The 19,126-nt window shown below is 40.5% G+C and overlaps 1 protein-coding gene across 2 annotated transcripts in view; it reads right to left on the bottom strand.

Annotated features, from left to right (window-relative positions):
- ephb1 (EPH receptor B1) overlaps positions 1-19,126 on the bottom strand; it is a 151,331-nt gene that overhangs the window by 36,099 nt on the left and 96,106 nt on the right. For both annotated transcript variants that reach the window (XM_020595730.1, XM_020595731.1), the window contains exons 5-6: positions 14,634-14,969; positions 933-1,057 (exon numbers count right to left, since the gene is read on the bottom strand). In XM_020595730.1, coding sequence (XP_020451386.1) covers positions 933-1,057; positions 14,634-14,969 — 461 coding nt within the window. The remainder of the gene's footprint in view (positions 1-932; positions 1,058-14,633; positions 14,970-19,126) is intronic.

The raw sequence follows: 19,126 nt of genomic DNA, 5'->3' as shown, positions 1-19,126 counted from the left end.
TGTCTAGCAGATAAGGTTTCTCAGGGCCATGGCAATCGGATTCAATTTCATGACCTGTGCAATGCCACAGGGGAAAATAGCTAGTGATGCAGCTTTTATTGGATAACTGAGTTTCCAATAGCAAACATCATTTAAAAACATGATTGTTGTTTTCTCTGATAGAAAATGCTAAATGTGACAAAATCTTTTCTTAGGTGGGGTTATGAATATTGATCTGGGAACCTTACCCAAAATGAGTTTGTGTGAAAGATATAACTCAACAGAAATAGAAAACCATTTATAAAACTCTATTGATTTTTGTCTTTTCTTTAAAAGCCAAACATGGGTGAGGGTGTACAAAGCCTTGCAAAAATCTTAGCTTAAGATAGGAAAGACTGGGGGGGGGGAAAAACATGCATGACCAACCTTGCTATACTTATCGATCGGCTTTGGGAGGACAAACAAGGGCCCAAACAAAAAAGCTAGAGTCTACGATTTCTCTGTATCATTATGTCCAAGGCCTTGGGAAAAGCCTACAGGTCAATACTGGAGCAGCATGGGCACAGTGGGGCAGGGCTGGCGACTTAATAAAGCCGACGTATTGTATGTGAGCAGACGGGTCGATGTGTCACCCCTTAGACGCAATGCATTTTCACAGCGGGACAGGTTGCTGCACTGTGAAGAGTGGGCCTGGAGCAGAGGTCAACCTATTCACTTCATCAGCGGCAGAAACCAAAGAACAGTGGGAGAGATGGAGTGAGCTTAGTGAAAGAACATATTATCAGCCCAGGGGACACTGCTCACAGATATCTGGGGGAGCTCAGATTTTTTGGGGAGCCTTAAATGCAGTTTACTATGCATGTATAAAGGTGTGTCTACTACACCACTGCAGATACACGTAAAAATATGTGCATGCAAATATACACTTAAATGCACACACACCCTTAGCTTACCTTCTCATAATAACGGAGTTCGTAGTCCAGAATGATGCCGTTGGGCTGATCTGGTTGTGGCCATGACAGTGTGAAGCTATTCATGGTGGAGCTGATCTGGTGCATGATGGGAACTATGGAGGGAGCTGTAAAGCATAGAAAGCGTAACACAAAATCAGCACATTTCTAAAATGATGGATTACAGATAAGTCTAACCCACAAGTGCTTGAAGGTTGTACATACTGTAGTTGTTTACTTCAAGATAATAAAACACTGCAGTCATTCAGAGGTAGTGTGAATCTCCTTTGCTAATGCTGACTGCACAGTGCAGTGAGCAGAAGCCACTAGGCTGTGAGGTTTGCTTTTACTGTCCACTATTTACCCAGACACTAGATGAGAGTCTGCTGGCCAGGCATCACAATTCTTTACTTAAGATTTAAGGTGAAGCTAAAGTAAAAGTGGTACCAGTGCACTGTAGCCTTATTTATTACTTTCTTTAGATTCAAACAGGGTGTATCAGGTCAGTGATGAAACAACTGTCATTAGTGCACATTTGAAATACATTTTATCCTATGTAGCTACATAAAATGATGCATTATACCACAGTGATCTTTCAGATACAGACGATATACTGGGTAGCAGTAAGTGCTCTGCACACATCCCAAGTTTAAACAGTATTTGTACTATACAAGTGTACTGCCACTCTCATCAGTACCCAGGTAGCCAGCTGAGTCGAGGCTGATTAGAGCTGCACTCAGCCATATTCTGGCACTGCAGGACCAAGTATGATCTGGCTTTGGCCAAAATGAGGCTGCCAGAATTGGCTAAGACTTGATGGTGTGGACTTGGGCTGAGTATCAGCTCCAGTTAGCAGGACTTGGGTACCTTTACACCAGAATTGTTAGTCACCACGTGTTTGGCATCATTCCAGCAACAAATTAAGTTATAACCTGGTGTATGGTTAAGTAATTTTGGCTACCTAGGCAGAATTAAGTGTGGCGTCCAAAGGATGCATTGGATGTAGTAGTTAACAGTGCTACAAATCTCTGCAAAAAAATGCTTAGTTCATAAAGAAGTGATCTCCTTTGTCTTGCTCAGGAGTGGCAGTATGTTCACATTCATATTTGCCACTACATATGGTCATACTGGACAACATAATAATACCACAAATGTATTACTCAGAATAGCATGTACAGCAGGAGGGCATATTAAATTGCTTTCGTTCAGTTAGACATTAGTTTAGAGAAATGGGCAAATATAACACTGGCAGAGGAAAAAGTTTGTCCCATTTGCATATCTGGAAGCAACATGACAAAAATGACAAATGTTTATGAAATTTTTTTCACCTGATCTATTTTGACACCCCTCATGATACACTCCACTGCTGATTTCAGTGTCAATGATGTCATGGTGAGCCATTAAATTACTAAACCGTGCAGTCAGGAAAGAAATATGCTTGCAGCCAATTAAGCTGCCACTTTGCAGGCACAAGCAGACTGTGATTGTTGATCTGTAGCAAAACAAGGCCTTGTGTATTTATAGGGTTTGTATATGCTCTAAATACAGTAAAAGCTAAACTCAGAAAGAGGACACAGTCAGTACAAAACACAAGAGCCTACCTGTATAAGAACTACATGTTATTCACTAAATGAAACCTTTTGGATTCAATCTAGCATTGAGATCACTTTGGCCCAGTTGCTCAGTCTATCTCATCCTTCAGGCCCAGTACACCTGAATGCACTCCTGGGCTGACAAATAACCAAGACACTTGGCAATTTCCTGCTCATTCTGTCATTTTTGTCCTTTACAATATCATCCCTTCATCATCCTTGCTCCTCTTCACTCTTCACATGCCAGTAAGAGACTGTGATATTAGACAGAATGAAGACATCATTCATGATGAAATTCCTCATCCATGTGTGTGTCTGTGTTTGCTTACACAACTTTAAATTTCAGTGACTCACTTTTCAGAATGAACAAGACCTTAATCTGAACCAGTCAAACATCTGATCAGTAGAAAGTGTGTTGTTGTCAGCTTTTATCTATCTGGACTAGAGAACTGAAATAAAATAAACTGAATTGAATTGAAATTTACCATGTTTTTACCATAAGAACAAGCCAGAGACAACAGCCATTGAGTCTGAGACTGTCCCCTTTTCTTTTGCTATTATACTGACAGATTTTCCCACTGTTGGCATTTAACAAATCCACAAATATCTTGCTGAAAGTACCGCCAAAGTATTTCAGAACCACAGACCTCTTTTCTGTAAGGATAAAGTACATTTTCCTGGTGCTGATATTCACTGTTCTATTTGTTCTGTTCATATGTGAAGTCTAGAAAAGGCTGACAACTTCCTAAATGTCACAGACAGTGCTGACATGGCTAGTGAAGACTGGAAGTTCAGGACTTGTCTAAACCTGTCAGCTCGACACAATAGCAGAAAAATCTACACACTTGAAATCATCACACACTTCTCTGGGATTATTGGGGTCCCTGCTAATCAAGACTCAGGCTTTGGAGCAATTTTAATCTTTTCACTGGTCTAACAGCCATGATTTTTTGTCATCTGTCTTTTTCTAAACAAACCACTGTTACTGCCTGAGACTGTGTTAAAAAAAGTCACTAGTTCCTGTGTAGCAGAGGATTTTTTATGGGGATTTGAGCAGCAAACATGACAACTGGGTCTAAAGGCCCTAAAAACCCATTTTCTCAGTCAGTTTCCAGCATGAATGATGAAGTTTTCTGTCAAACTTACTATAGACTAGTTTTGACTCCTGTATTCGTGTTTGTCCTTTTTTCTGTACTCTTCTTATAAGTTTAATGTGGGTGGGGTTCAGTTGGAAAAGTGTGATATTCCATGCCTTTATGCACCAATCAGAATTTAGTGACATCTGAATAAGTGGGCATTCAGACTGAGTATAGTAAAATAGAACTCTCTGCTGTGTTTTAACAAAAGGGGCCGCGTTGATAGGGGGCGAGGGGTTGTAGGCGCATATGATACAACCAAGTTGTGACGAGTCAACGTGAGTGGCTTCATTCACATTTTCGGCCCACAGCTTTCTGTTGTGTTTTGGTTAGCCATAGCCTACTCTACCGTACTACCAATGTCTACAACCTGTGTTTCAGCACTGATAGATGGAATACACAGTTTAACATCCATTGCCCTGACTAACAAAAAGGCAAGGTGTACCGTTATGGTGCATTTGTAACTGTAGCCCAAATTCAAAGGTGAATAGCAGTGAATGCTGAATGTAACCAAAAGGTAAACAAAAGAGTCTTCTTCCATGCTCCGACCATCCCCTGTACGTGATTGATCAACCTTTGCCAGTTCAGTGCGGCAAAGGTTGGACCAAATCCAATCTTTTAGCTACACGGGGCTGCATCAATTTGCCAGAGCCCCCTTGCGTTGCTGGTGCTCGCTGTGGTGAACACAGTCCCCCATAGAAATAAAATGGAGTGCGTTTTTTTTTCATACCTTTGAAACTCGGTCTGAATGCAGACTTAGAATCTGATGACACTTGAGGGGTTGTTTGCTCATGTTGCCAGCACTGCGTTTGAGTGTTGAACTAGTAAAAAATAACATCTAAAGATGTTTTTTTCTAAATATTATATTTGATTTTTGGTTTTATTAAAGAACTAATCTTATAGAGGACTTTATAAGATGTAAGATTGAAATTGAATCCTCAGTATGAATACATCAATCTATGATAGAAACATACATTTTATTTACAAAGATATGACAAATTATTCAATAAAAATACAAATTGCTTAGCTTGTATGTACAAATTAATCTCTTTAATGGCATATGTAGTTATACCCAAAATCTACTGTATAATCACAAACTCCTTCAAGGTGCTAGGATCAAATAAAAGTTGATGAATTCAACCAAACTGACTCATCAGATGAATTTGTGAACATACAAGTAAGTTTGATTAAAATCTGATTCTGCAGTTGCTCATATTAAGTTCAAAGCCTTGGTGTTTGTATACAGAGATGGAGAGGAATCTCCACCCCCATGTCTGCAGGCATAAATACAGCCCCACACAAGACCATGCTCTACATTTTGTGCCCATCAGCCACTTGGCTTTCGGCCTGCTCGCTGCTGAGGCCTAGTCATTGCTCCACCTGGTCTCCACTCACCATCCCTCTGAATAACTCCTCTATTCAAAAGGCAGCAAATGGCACCCTCTCTCAACTAAATGATCCTTTTTATCAAACTCCTTAGTGGTTATTTTATTTCTGTTCCTTCTCTTCATACTTCACTCTTGCATAAGCAATCTGTGGTCGCAGGAGTTCTGTTGCGAAAAAAGCCTCAGACCTTTTCATGACTTGTGGGTGCTTATAAATACTGTTTTGTGTTAAAGAAGCTGTATTTTAATTTTGATTGTGGTTAAGTATTGATTGATTTGAGTGCCTGTTAACTGCCTAAAATGTAAATGTAAACAAATGAATGGGCTCTGGTTATCCTGTCAGTGTGAATAGATTCTGTTTCATCTGCTTCCCTTAGTTCTCACCTCCTACCCTCCCTCCTCTCTTAAGCCCTAGACACAGAGTTTGAGGGCTAAGCTTCACCTCAGTGCACTTCAGCCTTTCTGCCTCTTCAGGCTGGTTGCCGCTTCACTGACCAGAGCTAGGGCTGCCTGGGCCGCATTATCAATTACCGGCCACAGGCACACACTGTTCCTGACAGACCCAAGGGAGTCTGCACAGAAATTTCGGCAGTGAAAAAAGGGGCTGTGCAAGAGAGGTATTTTCATAGCCTGATCCCAAGTCCTAGTCCCAACTCAGTTCTATTCACCGTGGTGAATTCTTCAAAGACTCAAAACAATTGACACCATAAGCTGCTGCTACTGCTGCTTTTTGCTCCTCCCATCACGCCCCATTTCCTCGCGACAGCGTGAACCACAGGTGCATGGTTGCAACAAATTGCAGTCACCAGTCTGAGGCCAGCGTTAGTAAATCTGATTATTCTGTCTAGTAGAATGCTCTAGGTACTGTTAATGTCACACAAAGTGCAATGTTACATATAGCTGGAATTACGCCAAAAGTAAAATCATGTTGATTCAACAAAAAAGGTAAAATCATGACATGTTATCTTTAGATGCCAATGCATCCAGAACTGAGTCATTTGGCTGCTTTTAATGCTCTCTATCCCAATAAGCTGAAATCAGAACTCTGCAGGTGGGGTTAAAGGTACAGTCCATGATTCTGGGAAAAGACTGTTTATATTTACATAGGCACCTAAACAAATCCAAAACTCTGAGTTACAGTTGCATAACCATGCCCACAGAAATTAAGAATGTGCATTGCCACAGTAATGATACTAGCAACTGGGGAAAGAAGCAATACCAAAGGAGACATGTCAAAATCTGGTGCATCAAACATAGCAAAAAATGTATCCACCTGTCCTGCAGAAAAAGATGAACCTCTGCATCTGTCCTCATGCCTCTCAAATCCTGGAGCTCTCTCGATCACTGGGAGGTGGTACCTATGTTTACACTGGTCTTCGACCTTGCCTGATTGTAGTCCTCCTTTTTCAATTTTTGTTATTTTCACCTTCTCCTCTTCAGTTGTTTAGCTATAGGTAGGCTGTAACTGGAAGCAACAAAAATTGCAGTTTTTTTTTCAGCCAATTTCCAAATTTTAACTTCAGTTCAGGAAAAGTTACAAAGAAAAAAAAAGTAAAGATGACAAATAATAGTTTTTTTTAGTTATCATAAATGGTTTTGTATATTTTTTGAAGTTGTTTAATGTGTAATTAAAGGTACTGACAGATCATCTATCTCTATTGTTTATCTACCGTATGTTTGGGCATGGGGGTGGTCAATATAAAATGTTCTTCTTCCTGCTACTTTTTGTTCACGTAATGTGCATAAGGACATAGAACTGTATGTTGTTCACTGATCACATCTTACTGTGGAACAGTGCATTGACACTGATGACTAAATGAATGATGACTAACTGATAAATAAATGAAATAAATGTCTGCCATTATAACACAAATTCTCCCTTCCTGAAAAAAGAAAAATAACTGACTCGTCTCATTGGCTTGGCCTGGATAGACGCTGATTGTGATTTCAAGAGGAAATGCAACAGAAAGAGATAAAGTTCATGTATGTGTGTCTGTGTCCCAGGAGCCTATGTGTGCAGAGCCTGTCAGAGACCATGTGTCGTGCCTGTGGGCGAGGTTCAGCCCAATGAAGCCCCGCTGTCCCCTCCAACTGCATCCCCCACCATCACCCTGGGACGATGGTGCTGACAGTGATTGGTGACTGTGTCCCGCACTCCCCTCTCCTCCTTCCATCCCTTGCATCCCTTGCTCCTGTGCTCCACTTTTATCTAGCCCCACTTGCTGCCCCTGGCTTTTAATGCAGAGCTTGGCTCACCATTAATCAAAGTCAAAGCCTCCCAGTGTCTGGCTGAGACAGAGAGGAGGAGTGGAAAGGAAAAGAAGGAGAAAGCGTGAAAGAAAGTGATGAAAGAGTGAAAAGCATCTTTACCTTTGTACGATTAATCTACTGTGGAATACAAATGAGTTGGAGCATCATTTTACCGGTCTGCCACAGACCTAAGCCTCAGCTTTTATTACTGTACATCTAGCATACGGTCACCATAATTCATATGAGATGGTGAAAGGTCAGCTCACCAAATGTACTGTTCCACATACTGAAGAAGTACTCAAGTTATTTAGTAGCTATCGCTGTTCCATAAAACTGGTGATCACAAGAAAGAGTGGTCAAAAGTGATGCAACACAGATATATCCTGACTTGCAGTGCCCTGTAGTGGTCAAGCTCATTGACTGTATATAAATACGGATGTGGCGTCATCACTTCCCTCCAATATGCAAAAGTGAAGCCAAAATATCGTCAATAAAGCAGCAACCACCTTGGTATTTTGCATCTACATTATGCAGTGACCAATTAGTTGAATATCACATCAGGCTGCCAATCAAAGCTGTCAAGTCAACCCCTTATTATATAGTCAAATAACTTATTAAAAACCAACATACCAGAAAAATAACAACTTGTACACAAATCAGTGGGATAATATCTATCAAAACCCACAGAACTGACCTCTGGGAAAATTTTCTTTGCATTGTACTTTATTTCATTTTGGCTCATGTCCCATCCACTAACATGGAGGAGGTGGGATTTATGACCTATACTGCAAGTGAAGCCACCAGGTCACCAAGTCATGGTGGCTTCACTTCTGGGAGCTGTCATGGCGTCCATATTTTATACAGTCAATGATCAAGCTCCAAAAACAATGGATCATGCATTTCTTATAATGCAACTTGTAGTGTGTTTCCGTTTACCCATGACGAGCTAGCAAACTGATCTCAATCTGTAAAACTGTAATTGTAAAATAACCATTGTGTATACCAGTCTGAAAGCTCTTCTGCCATAATGTATATAGATGTGCACAGATTTATAAAAGCTGTCTCACTTCTCCTCACATTCCTTTCCTATTTGAATGCACACACTGTTTATTCCTACTCTCATTTTTATTGCTCTACTTTTATTTTAACTCTCATTGTTCTTTTATCTTCCTGCTGCCTTACAACACACTTAAAGTCTTTGTACCGGAGTCAAATTCCTGTAGGATCAAACATAATGCACTGCCAGAATTAAAGATGATTCTAATACAGATTCTAAAATCAGCAAAATTTCACCTGAAATTTAAGCTATAATTGTATCCAAACAAAAGCAAACAAAATAGCCCATAATAGGCGCCTCAAAATTAGCATTAAGTTTCAGTAAGTATCCAACTCGTTCCCTTTCTTTTCACTGTAGCCTCTCTCACTGAGAAATTCTTGGAATAGACTGTTCCTCATGTGTGTGTGCTGCACAGCTTTCACATCTAAATTCCCAACTGGAGGTTTCAGCTCTGCTTCAGCTACTCTCAATGAAATAATTGGACAGAAAGTTACACTGGAATTGGTCACCTGATTTTGTACCAAAGGCCTGTTAGACTATGTACAAAAAAGAAAAAACAAACAATGCAACACAGTGCACAATTACATATGGACACATACAAGCCTGGCTGTTCTTTCTCAGTAGTGCACTAGCACACCATTGAAGCGCACCGCCTTCTAATAGGGTTTCAGTGTCTCAGATGAGTGGAGAAGCCTACAGTCATGTGCTGTGTCTTTGCCAAAGGCATAGGTTTAACTATTAACAGTAGCTCAGAGGGCCAAGCCACCCTTGACTACATTGCTATGGGCCTCTCTCAAACAGTTCAGCACCATGGATTTCTGTCAAGGTACCATAGCTGAAATTATTTTCAAAATCACATTATACATGAAGGATTCTGAATGTACCTCTTTGAGAAAAAAGAACTTGTACACTACATGAGCATACTTTTACATAGGCATGCAGAAACACTTTTTTCTACTTAAAATACTATATGAAGACATCAGAATTGAAGATGGTGCTCAGCAACATTCAAGCCAACACTTCACCTGCAGCTAACACCTCACTTTCTGGGTCGAGGGACAAGATCTAACATTTATAAGAACACGTATCAAATGAAATAAAAATGGCATTTAGAGAGAGCCCGAAGAACTGTTAAAGATGATGAAACTCTTGGACACCCTAGCTCTATTACACAGAAGCAGCAGTGAGAGACAGGGGACAAGAAAAAGAGAGAGGGGGAAAAAAAAAAGGCCCCCCCCCCCCCCCAAAAAAAACAACAAATTGAAACCTCTATAGACTGAATTGAAAAGACATAATGAGGAGTTTCTCGAACACCCTCCACAGACACGTTTGCCTAACATTTCATCTGATTTTAGAACCCCTCAGAGTGCAAATCTCTGGTTGTTTAGATTTCAGTCTAGTGCACTGCATCATGAATATAACCAACCTGGTTTCAGCTTGTCCACAGAAGGCAGAGGATAGTGATGTTTGCTTTTCTGTGGGAATAGCTCTCCCAGCAGAGCAGCTAAGTCATTCTGTGGTCTGAGGGATTGTTGGCACTTAATCTAGGTCAAGAACTATTGAGCTTTAGGCATTAGTTGAAAAAGAGTCATGAAAGTTATAGACTTTTTCATAGGCATTGGGAACCAAGCCATCCCCAGTAATCACTAAGAGTAGAAAGACGTTGGAACATGTGTAAAAGGCTGAAAAATGCCCTCCTCATCCAAGGCAGTGGTTAAAAGTCCAGAATGGATTACATTAGAAAAATGACTGCCATGTCTGCAGTTTTCACAAGCACATTCATTAGGGGGCGGCTGTGGCTCAGGAGGTAGAGCGGGTTGTCTCCTAACTGGAAGATTAGCGGTTTGATTCCCGGCTTGTCCAGTCCACATGTTGAAGTGTCCTTGAGCAAGACACTGACCCCCCAGTTGCTCCCGGTGATGAGACCGGTGCGTGAATGGCCAATTAGTGTGAAAATGCTTTGAGTGTGCTGCAATGCATAGAAAAGTGCTATACAAGTGTAGGCCCATTTGCCATTCATCTTCCATAACATAAAGCGAGATAGAATATTTTCCTCTTGTCCCCATTCAGTATTTTAATAAATTCACTAGAGGTAGAGAGAGTCTCTTCCTACTTAAATTGAGCCATACTATTTCACAAAGAGACAAAAAAAGGCATTTTTCAATAGGTAACACAAATAATTATAACTCAATTCAGGCAAGGTGGGAATAATAGACTAAGAAGGAGCAGTATATAACCTTTGCACATCTGTATCCTTATGTGTCTGAATCTCCTAGAGAGCACAGTCCATGAATGAACTCCTACATCACATTATTGATCAAACCTTCCACCCAGACACACGTGGGGATCAAGGGCAGTTAAATGGCCTCTGCGGTGACTCACTCTAAATCCCTTCAGCTCTCTCCTCACCTCCATTGTTCCCTCATCTCCTTCTCCTGCACTCTCTCCTTTCCTCCCTTCTAACTACTGCTGCCTTTCTGTTTTGCAGATGGTCTCTTGGTTTTCCTTCATCTCCCAACAGTCCACACTAAAGCCACATCAAGCTGAAGAGGCAAAGACTCCACTGAGGCAGTCACAAACTTTTTTTTAATTTGCTACTCTGATTTAAAAGACCAATCTGTTCTCCGAGTCTGACATTCTTATAATACTAAGGGTAATATTATGCTATTACGCTTGTTAACAGGTTTCCTCTCATTGGAAGGCTCTATTTAAAATCTCATACCTGATGATGATGCTTTGAGCTGAGAATCAGCAAATAATACTTATGTTGGTATAAAGGACTTGACATTATTTATTTGAAATTACAAAAACTTAAAAGTTAGGCTTCGACAGGAGCAAAACTGCAAATTTTTCTTGCTTTTGCTTGGACTTTGACTGAACTCAGTGGTAGGTTCTGTGGTGTTACTGACACGTGAAGTTAGCCTTTAAACTGAGATGGATTGGATGTGACTGACATTACAAGTCCTCCTTTTCATAACCCGGTCACAGTGACTTCCATAATTGCTGCTCCATGTAGCACAGCTGATGAGTGCATATATAGATGGTCTCACAATTTACTTTCATAATACATTTAGGGACATGCTTCCATGTTATTTGCAAAAAAGGTGGAGATGGGTGAAATGAAAAATAAATAAGAGGGTATGCTGATTAATTATGATCTACTAAGCAATCATACTGCCCTTCTAACAGCACAACAAACAGCACATGACAAAAATGGCTCACCTTGAGAGTAAGAGACAAAAAGTAATTGAATTCAATTTTCAATTCAATTCAATTTTATTTGCGCCAAATTACAACAAAAGCCATCTCAGGATGCTTTACAAAGTACGGTCCAGACCTTACTATTATTATAAAGGAAAAACCCAACAAATCAAAGCAGTGTTGTGCAATTTCACAGTTGCAATAAAAAGTACTGGCACTGTTTGCAATTTCCTGCTTTTCTGCATAAATTGGTCATGAAATGCGATCAGAGCTTCACTAAAGTCACAAATATCAACAAACACAATATTTCTAAACTGATAAAACATAAACTGTCATGATCTTTACCCATTAAACATAGAAAGTGATGGTTTACCTTCAACATCACTACCAGCAGAAAAGAGTATAGTTGTTTGGGTTTTCATTTTTCTCACATTACTTCCCATTTTCAGCAGTTAGAATATATGGATGTATTGCATTGAATATTTGCATAGTCCCATGGGCCGAGTTCTTACAAAATACATAACAGTTCTCCTAATGCTACTACATTTACATGGCACTTGTTACACCACCTCTCACAACCGTGCATCATGCGAGGGCGCTGAGCACAAAACATCAAGGTTCCCCAAAACAGCAACATGTTGTATTTCTCAATGCAGCAGTCTTAAAAAACTGATCCCTAAACTTTAACAAGTCTCTACTTCTAGATTTTGAAATGCATTAATCACATTAATTCTTTTTGAAAACTTCTTTTTTAGCAACCTGCCAATGAAACCCCCTTTCAGAATGAGGAACAGTGCAATTACCTGGCTACAAAAGGCCACATAGGGCCGGACATAGGCCTGGCAGATTACTGGCAGACACCTCATTACTGCAGCAGACCTCAACAATGGGCCTCGGCATTGCTTCTTCTATATCTATCTGTCAAGTGTGCTATTAGCCTGTCAAATGGGGATAGTCAGCACCATTAGGCCACCCTGATAATCAAACCTATTTACTCCCTCATTTTCCTCTCCTTCACTGTCACAGTCTTGCCGACATGTAAAAAAAATACACTATTTCTCTTTCCCGGCATGTCTTCCCTCCACTCCTCACTCATTCTCTGACAAAGACAAATTCAGTTGGTCATTACATTCCTCTGAGAGCCATCGTAATCAAATATGGTATGCCCTCCACCAAGTGGGCCAAATATAATTTCAAAATGTACTGCTACACAAAAGAGATCTGGATAAAGCAATTTCTATTTCAATGGCCTTTGAGATGAATGTGAAGTTCATTCTACAATTAAATTGGAAATGTGCATGAGTACTTCTGACTTCATTTTACCATTTTATTTCATCATTGGATCTGAAAATGTATTTGGCAACACAAGCACTGAACTGTACATGACAGACAGCGTGACACAGAAAATCACAGTGCATGGCCAACACAAGGATCCAGGGATCCGGGATGTCAAACTTGTAACTCTTTCCATCTGGGAGCCTTGCCAGTATGAATTCAAATGACAACCTCTTGTGTTTCACCACACTGTAACTCCACTTTATGGCTGTTATTAGGTCCCACAAGCTCACACTGCGATTTCCATGGTCCGCCTCATCCACAGAAACACAGAAAGATGAAGAGAGCCTCATTTAAATTTTTCACTTGGTCAATACTTGTCCCTTGGTAGGTGCTTCTGACTACAAGTCAAAGACTTACAAGAGCATGAAAAGTGCTGTAACAAAAAGGACCGATAAAGGCAATATCCTCAACCTGTCATTTCTATTGGCTGGACCAAGGGAGAAAAAGAGGGAAGAGAGAGAGAAAAATAACATGGTGGTCATTTTCATTGGCTGGGCTTAGATGCATCACAGGAAAAGTCAGGGAATTCACATACACATGGACACAAACATACCAGAGACAGACAGAGACAAAAGACAGAGCAACGGAAAAAACATTTCAGCCTGGCCTGAAAACAGCAGCTCTCAGGTCTGTCTCCTCCAGTTTGACATTAAAGCATCGAACAGTGAACAGAGGTGAACCTGGATAACAGTTATCCAGTACTGAAGGTGAAACTTGTACTTCAGCATAATCTGTTGATGCAAAGCCTAAAACTGTGTAAGACAAAAATTATGGTTTTGTAGCTCACACCTAATATGAAATGAGCAATGTAATTCAATTATATGAAAGAGACTGAATTAGGAAAAACAAAGCAGAGATGAAATCTCTTGTTGTTTTTGTTAATTCAGAGAGTAGGTATGTGAGTGCATAAATCTGAAGATTTATAGATAGGTTTCAGCTGGGGTGTAGCCTTTCCTGAAGAGAGACGTGCTGACTCGCTGTGCAACATCGTTCTAAAAACAAAGACCAAAGCAAAACAACAAAGACGTTTGTCAGTCTGTGAAGCAACCAGCCTTCAACCTCAAAAAAGGAGCTTTTTATAAATGGCTTTTGTTGTTTATGGAGTGATGATTACCTTTACCAATGTTAAAACGCAAGAATTTCTGGAATGCTCAGAGAGAAATGCAAACTAGGGCCACTTCTGTCATCAGATTTGATGTGTAAATAAACTACAAAGGAAAGAGAGACAGATCACTGAATTGTGCTTGTCCGGCTGTAAAATGTAACATAATCTGTCTTACTGAAGGTCTGGGTTTGAATGCCTCCATCATGTTTTCAAAAGAGAAAGCCATTACTTTAATTCAGGGGAAGAAAGCCTAGACAGAGCATATAGGTATAACTTTCACTAAAGCAGCTGGACTCATGCTTCAAGCTTTAAAGTCATTATTCACGGTGGAGCAATGTGAAATTATAGTGGCCCTGCAGTCAGCTATGCTGTGAAATAACATTCTGAAATGCACATTGTGTAGAGTGATGGTCTTTTAAGTTGAAGTAATTCACATCTATGCAATAATAGGGGAATTTTCCATTTTACAAATGTAACATGAAATAAAACTAGAGTGAAACTTTATTGCTTACAGAGGAGCGATTCAAAAACAACTACGACATATGGAAAGGCACATGATGACGATGAGGATCAGTATGATCAGCAGTCCACAACAACACTATCATTATCACCATTACACCTAGCCACAGCAGCCACTTACCAGCTTGGTTGGTGGTGATGTCTATGGACACATGCTGGGCGGGATATGGGCTCTTATTGCTGACTCCATTGACAGCCTGTATCTCAAAACTGTAGAGGGTGTGAGCCCACAGGTTGCTGATAAACACCCTGGTCTCAGTCAGGCCCAGCTGTCGCGGGATGAAATCCACATTGTCATCGCAGTGGGAGCAGGAGCGCCGGTCAGCCCGACACTTCTTACACACTATGTTGTAGACGACGTCGTCACGGCCGCCCGTCTCCCTGGGGGCATGCCACTCCAGGATCACAGAGGTTTCATTCACAATGGAGATCACATTCCTTGGGCTAGATGGCACACCTGTAGACACACAGAGAAAAGATGTTAGCTAAATGTTTATGTAGCTACACTGCAAAAACTTAGTTCAAAAATTGGTGGGGTAGATGTAAAGTCTAGTCAGACTTGTACTGAGTATAGACATGGTTATCTGGAATTGCCTATGCAAGGCTATTTGACATAATTCAAGGAAATGTCTCTAAATTAGCAAGTTTATTTCATTTGGATTAAAATCTTATTTTGCTAGAAACAAGGGCATATCTGTAAAAGGATTCCAGTATGCTTTGGTGTTTACTTGAAAACAACAGGGTTTTGCATCGTTTTGTCCCATTCAGTTGCTGAGGTATTGCATTCTGAATGCATTGTACCAGTCGCTAGTTGGGGTGGTGGCTCAGTGGTTTGGATGCATGACTTTCAATGTGAAGTTTGTAGCATGGATTGGGCCACATATTTCTGACTAAACCTAGTCCATGTCTGAGAGTGTGGCATCCGAACCTGACAAGCTTATAATACATAATGTCTGAACCCAACCCGAGCCCAATGCAGTTGAGTTTGTACAGTGTTTTACCCCTTATCATTAAAGAAAACAGACATTTGAGTGCTGCAGCCATCCAGCCAAAAGTTTGAGCTACGTGTTCGAAGGTAAAAGTCCTAATTTTCTGTTTGAACCCGGCACAAACCCTCAGGTACTGATGGGTCCTGTCAGACTCGGTTCGGGTAGCCACACTCTAGCCTGTACAGTATATAAAGCCTTGTGTGAAGTTTAGTTAACTGTTTTAAGACCTCTGGTAGCTGCACATTCTGACCTATTTTAGGAAAACATATCAAGACAAAATGTAAATAACAAGCAGAGGTCATATCTAAAATGTTTTCAGTAATGTCTTTTTTTGCATTGCAGTGATATTCAGTGTTACAGTGAGACCCATTTTATATCAGGAAAAAAAAAGCTTTGTTATAAGGCAAGCTGTCATGAACTTAAAAAAAAATAATATACTCCCTGTAAAAATGTAAAACCATTTCATAAATGCCCCTGCTGTTAGGTCAGTTTAGACAATTTACAACCCTGTAATAAGTATAAGTGTTGTTTTCCTAGAGCAACTTTTTCTTCTTTTTCTCCATCTTCAGCACAATTGGAATGCTAATTTATTCCATTCACACCCAGAGCGATCATACAGCGAAACGTTTGTGTCATCAAACATTGGTTATTTAGCAAAATGCAGTGTTGCATGGAGTATTCTTATCCAAGTGGCTCTGGAGATTCACGCTCCCATTCACTCCCTCACATTCCACAGCTGGAGCATGACCTCACAGGCAATATTCAGAAAGAAATCAAGAAATAATAAAACTATTGTCTTGCTTGAGTGGTGGCTTAATATTAGGGTGCAGAAAAGAAGCTTGTTCAGTCTCCTGCAGTTGGGGCACAATTCCTTAAGAGCTAGAATCTTTCAAATGGCAGTGTAGAATTTTGCTTAGCTGAGACTGTGTGTCCCCCCCGGCTGCTCAGAGGCAGCTCTTTATTCTCAGATAACAGACACTGCCGATAAAGCAGAAGCTTGCCAAAGCCCTTAGTCAGTGCTGCTTAGGTTGAGTGAGGATGCCCTGCAGAGCTGATCTGGTACCAATTTATCCTCCATAAAGCCTGACCTTTATCATCAAACGAGAAGTTAAATGGACTCATTTCTAGATCCATGACTACTGTAAAACTAAAAATCCACTAAATTCTAGAGATCCTTTGATGGATTACTCAACTCTCTAACATACTGTACTTCCCTTCTTCTTTTTTTTACAAATTAAAAATGTGACAACAAGAGGAATATATATAGAATTTTAAACACAATGGGAGACAGCATTTGAGTTTCTTCTTCCTGTGGGGCATACCGTAATTTCCAGACTATTGAGCGCACCTGAATATAAGCTGCACCCACTAAATTTAAAACAAAAAAAACAGTTTGTACATAGCCGCAGGTGTCCACGTTGTAACATGAGATATTTCGACAGCCAGATCGATCGCCTTTAACTTGAAAGCTGCATCATATGCATTTCATCGTGTGTTTTCCATGATGGATGTGTGCATGACGCGAAAAAAGTAGCGGCTTATAGTCCGGAAATTACGGTAGGTAAGATAGTTACTTCAGTCAACACAAGACACATTTAACCATTGTTGCAAAGACATGTGGGATAGCTCCAGGGAGCTGGGACAAAGCAGCAGAAGACTCAAGGGTGAGGAAACAACGCTGTTACTGTTGGCAACCTGAGCTCAGTGTGGCTACAATGGAGAGGTCAACAACAGATAGGTCAGTGACTATGCCTGACCCACTCAGTATGATTATTATGGTCTGGCCAAGAGGACAGTTAGTGCTTTTGATAAATGGTCAAATGGCACGAGGTCCTTGGATGCTACCAGATGCATTGTATATGGAGGAAAGAATAGAGTGAAGAAAGGTTTTTGCTTGGCACCACACTAGCCTTTTCCCTTGGTTACTGCACAATAGGTATTACTCAAACCACTTCTATCCTCTGCATCATCCATCACATGCATGCACTTGGCCCCAAACTTGCAGTGCTGCGAAAAGCAACACACATCTGTTCATGTGGAAAATGCATGTGGCACAAACCCATGTGCCTGAATTATCTGTTTCCGTGTATATCTGTATCAATGTATGCATACAGTTGTGGCAGAGGGAAAAAACAATTTCCTGGGCGAGCTGTAAACAAGGAGTCACACACAACTGTCGCAATTGTAATTGTTGTAACAAGGCTGCACATATGAAAGGGCAGCAGAAATCAAATGTGAACGCCACTTAACCAGTGATCTGCAGACTATTACGGCAGCCTTTGGCTGTTTTAATTTGACATTTAATTTGCTGAGAATGGTACTTAAGTTTACAAGCTCCCAGCTGGTGTTCATTTAGCTACTGTATGCCAGTCAGATTTGGTTGGGTGTACATACATGTTGCTTTCACATTGTCTGTGAGAGCAAAACATAATCTCCAAGCAGGCCATGTACCTGTTTTGAGTAAGGACACTATTTTAACAGTGCAATCATAATAAAGACTGCAAAGTGCCAAGGCACATGTTATTTTTGTTCAGTCTGGGCATTTGCTTTGTGTGCAAAAGGGTTTGATGAAGGGGAACTGGAGTGTGCAATGATGAATCATATATCCGTGGCCATATTATTTGTCTCATACCTTTTAAACAGCTGTGGCAATCTCAGTGGCACATGGCAAGATGAGGGAAAACAAATGGAAAGGCTAGTTCACATCCTCCAAGTATGAAAATCAGTATTGTTGGCCAATATTATCATTATCATTTAAAGTGAAAATAAAATGTTATTTTATTGGTCGCATTTATTATTTTGTACTTACTTTATTAATAAGGTTGTACTCAGTTAGATGTGCTCGTGGTTGCATGCAACAATGTCACTGCTTCCAATTAGGCTGTGTAAGCTAAATGGCTGCATAAACTGACAATTCCCCATAATAATTCTATTTAAATGACAATCTGGAGAGAGTTTGGGATGTAAAACTGTTTTTGCTGCACCACACATCCTAACTTACAAGCTGCATGGAGCATGAAAATACCAAGCAAATGAACAAAGATCAATTTAAGGCCAGCATATGCTGTGTACAGTAGCAGTGTGTGCACTAATGTTTGCTCCATAAAGCATATGTCCCCACAATAAATTGCAACCAATTGTATGCATAATTATAGTGTGGTATTCTGTCTTTAAATCATCTGGACAAGTAACAATGGCAATATCACAATGTGCATTATCTCCAATGTGCCTTCTATGCACAAACATCTATGATGATGAGGCACTGAAAGGGACAGTCTGACTGCTGGCTACTGCGACAGGTGGACTCACAAACTGAAATACACACATCTGCCCTGATACTGAGAGGGCTTTGAGGTGCCACAGGGGCTGTAAAACCACAACCCAAATTTCTCCCTTGGCTGCAAATATAAAAAGTGCCCCAGAGCCCAAAATAAACACTTCTGCACATTGTTTAGTGGCCGGTGCTTCTCTTCTTTCAAACTGTTTGTTTTTATTATGTAAGACAGGCCTTCCGGGACCAACAGAAGGCCCCTCTGTGGAGATACTGATCACAACCAGAGGAGCTGGGAGAAAGAGAGAAGGGCTGGGTGGGCTGGTGAGACATGAAACAATACATGTTATAAGC

This window comes from Monopterus albus, unplaced genomic scaffold, assembly GCF_001952655.1.
Source record: "Monopterus albus unplaced genomic scaffold, M_albus_1.0 scaffold28.1, whole genome shotgun sequence".
In the NCBI taxonomy this organism is placed as follows: Eukaryota; Metazoa; Chordata; class Actinopteri; order Synbranchiformes; family Synbranchidae; genus Monopterus; species Monopterus albus.
This window is presented reverse-complemented; position numbering and strand designations above follow the sequence as displayed.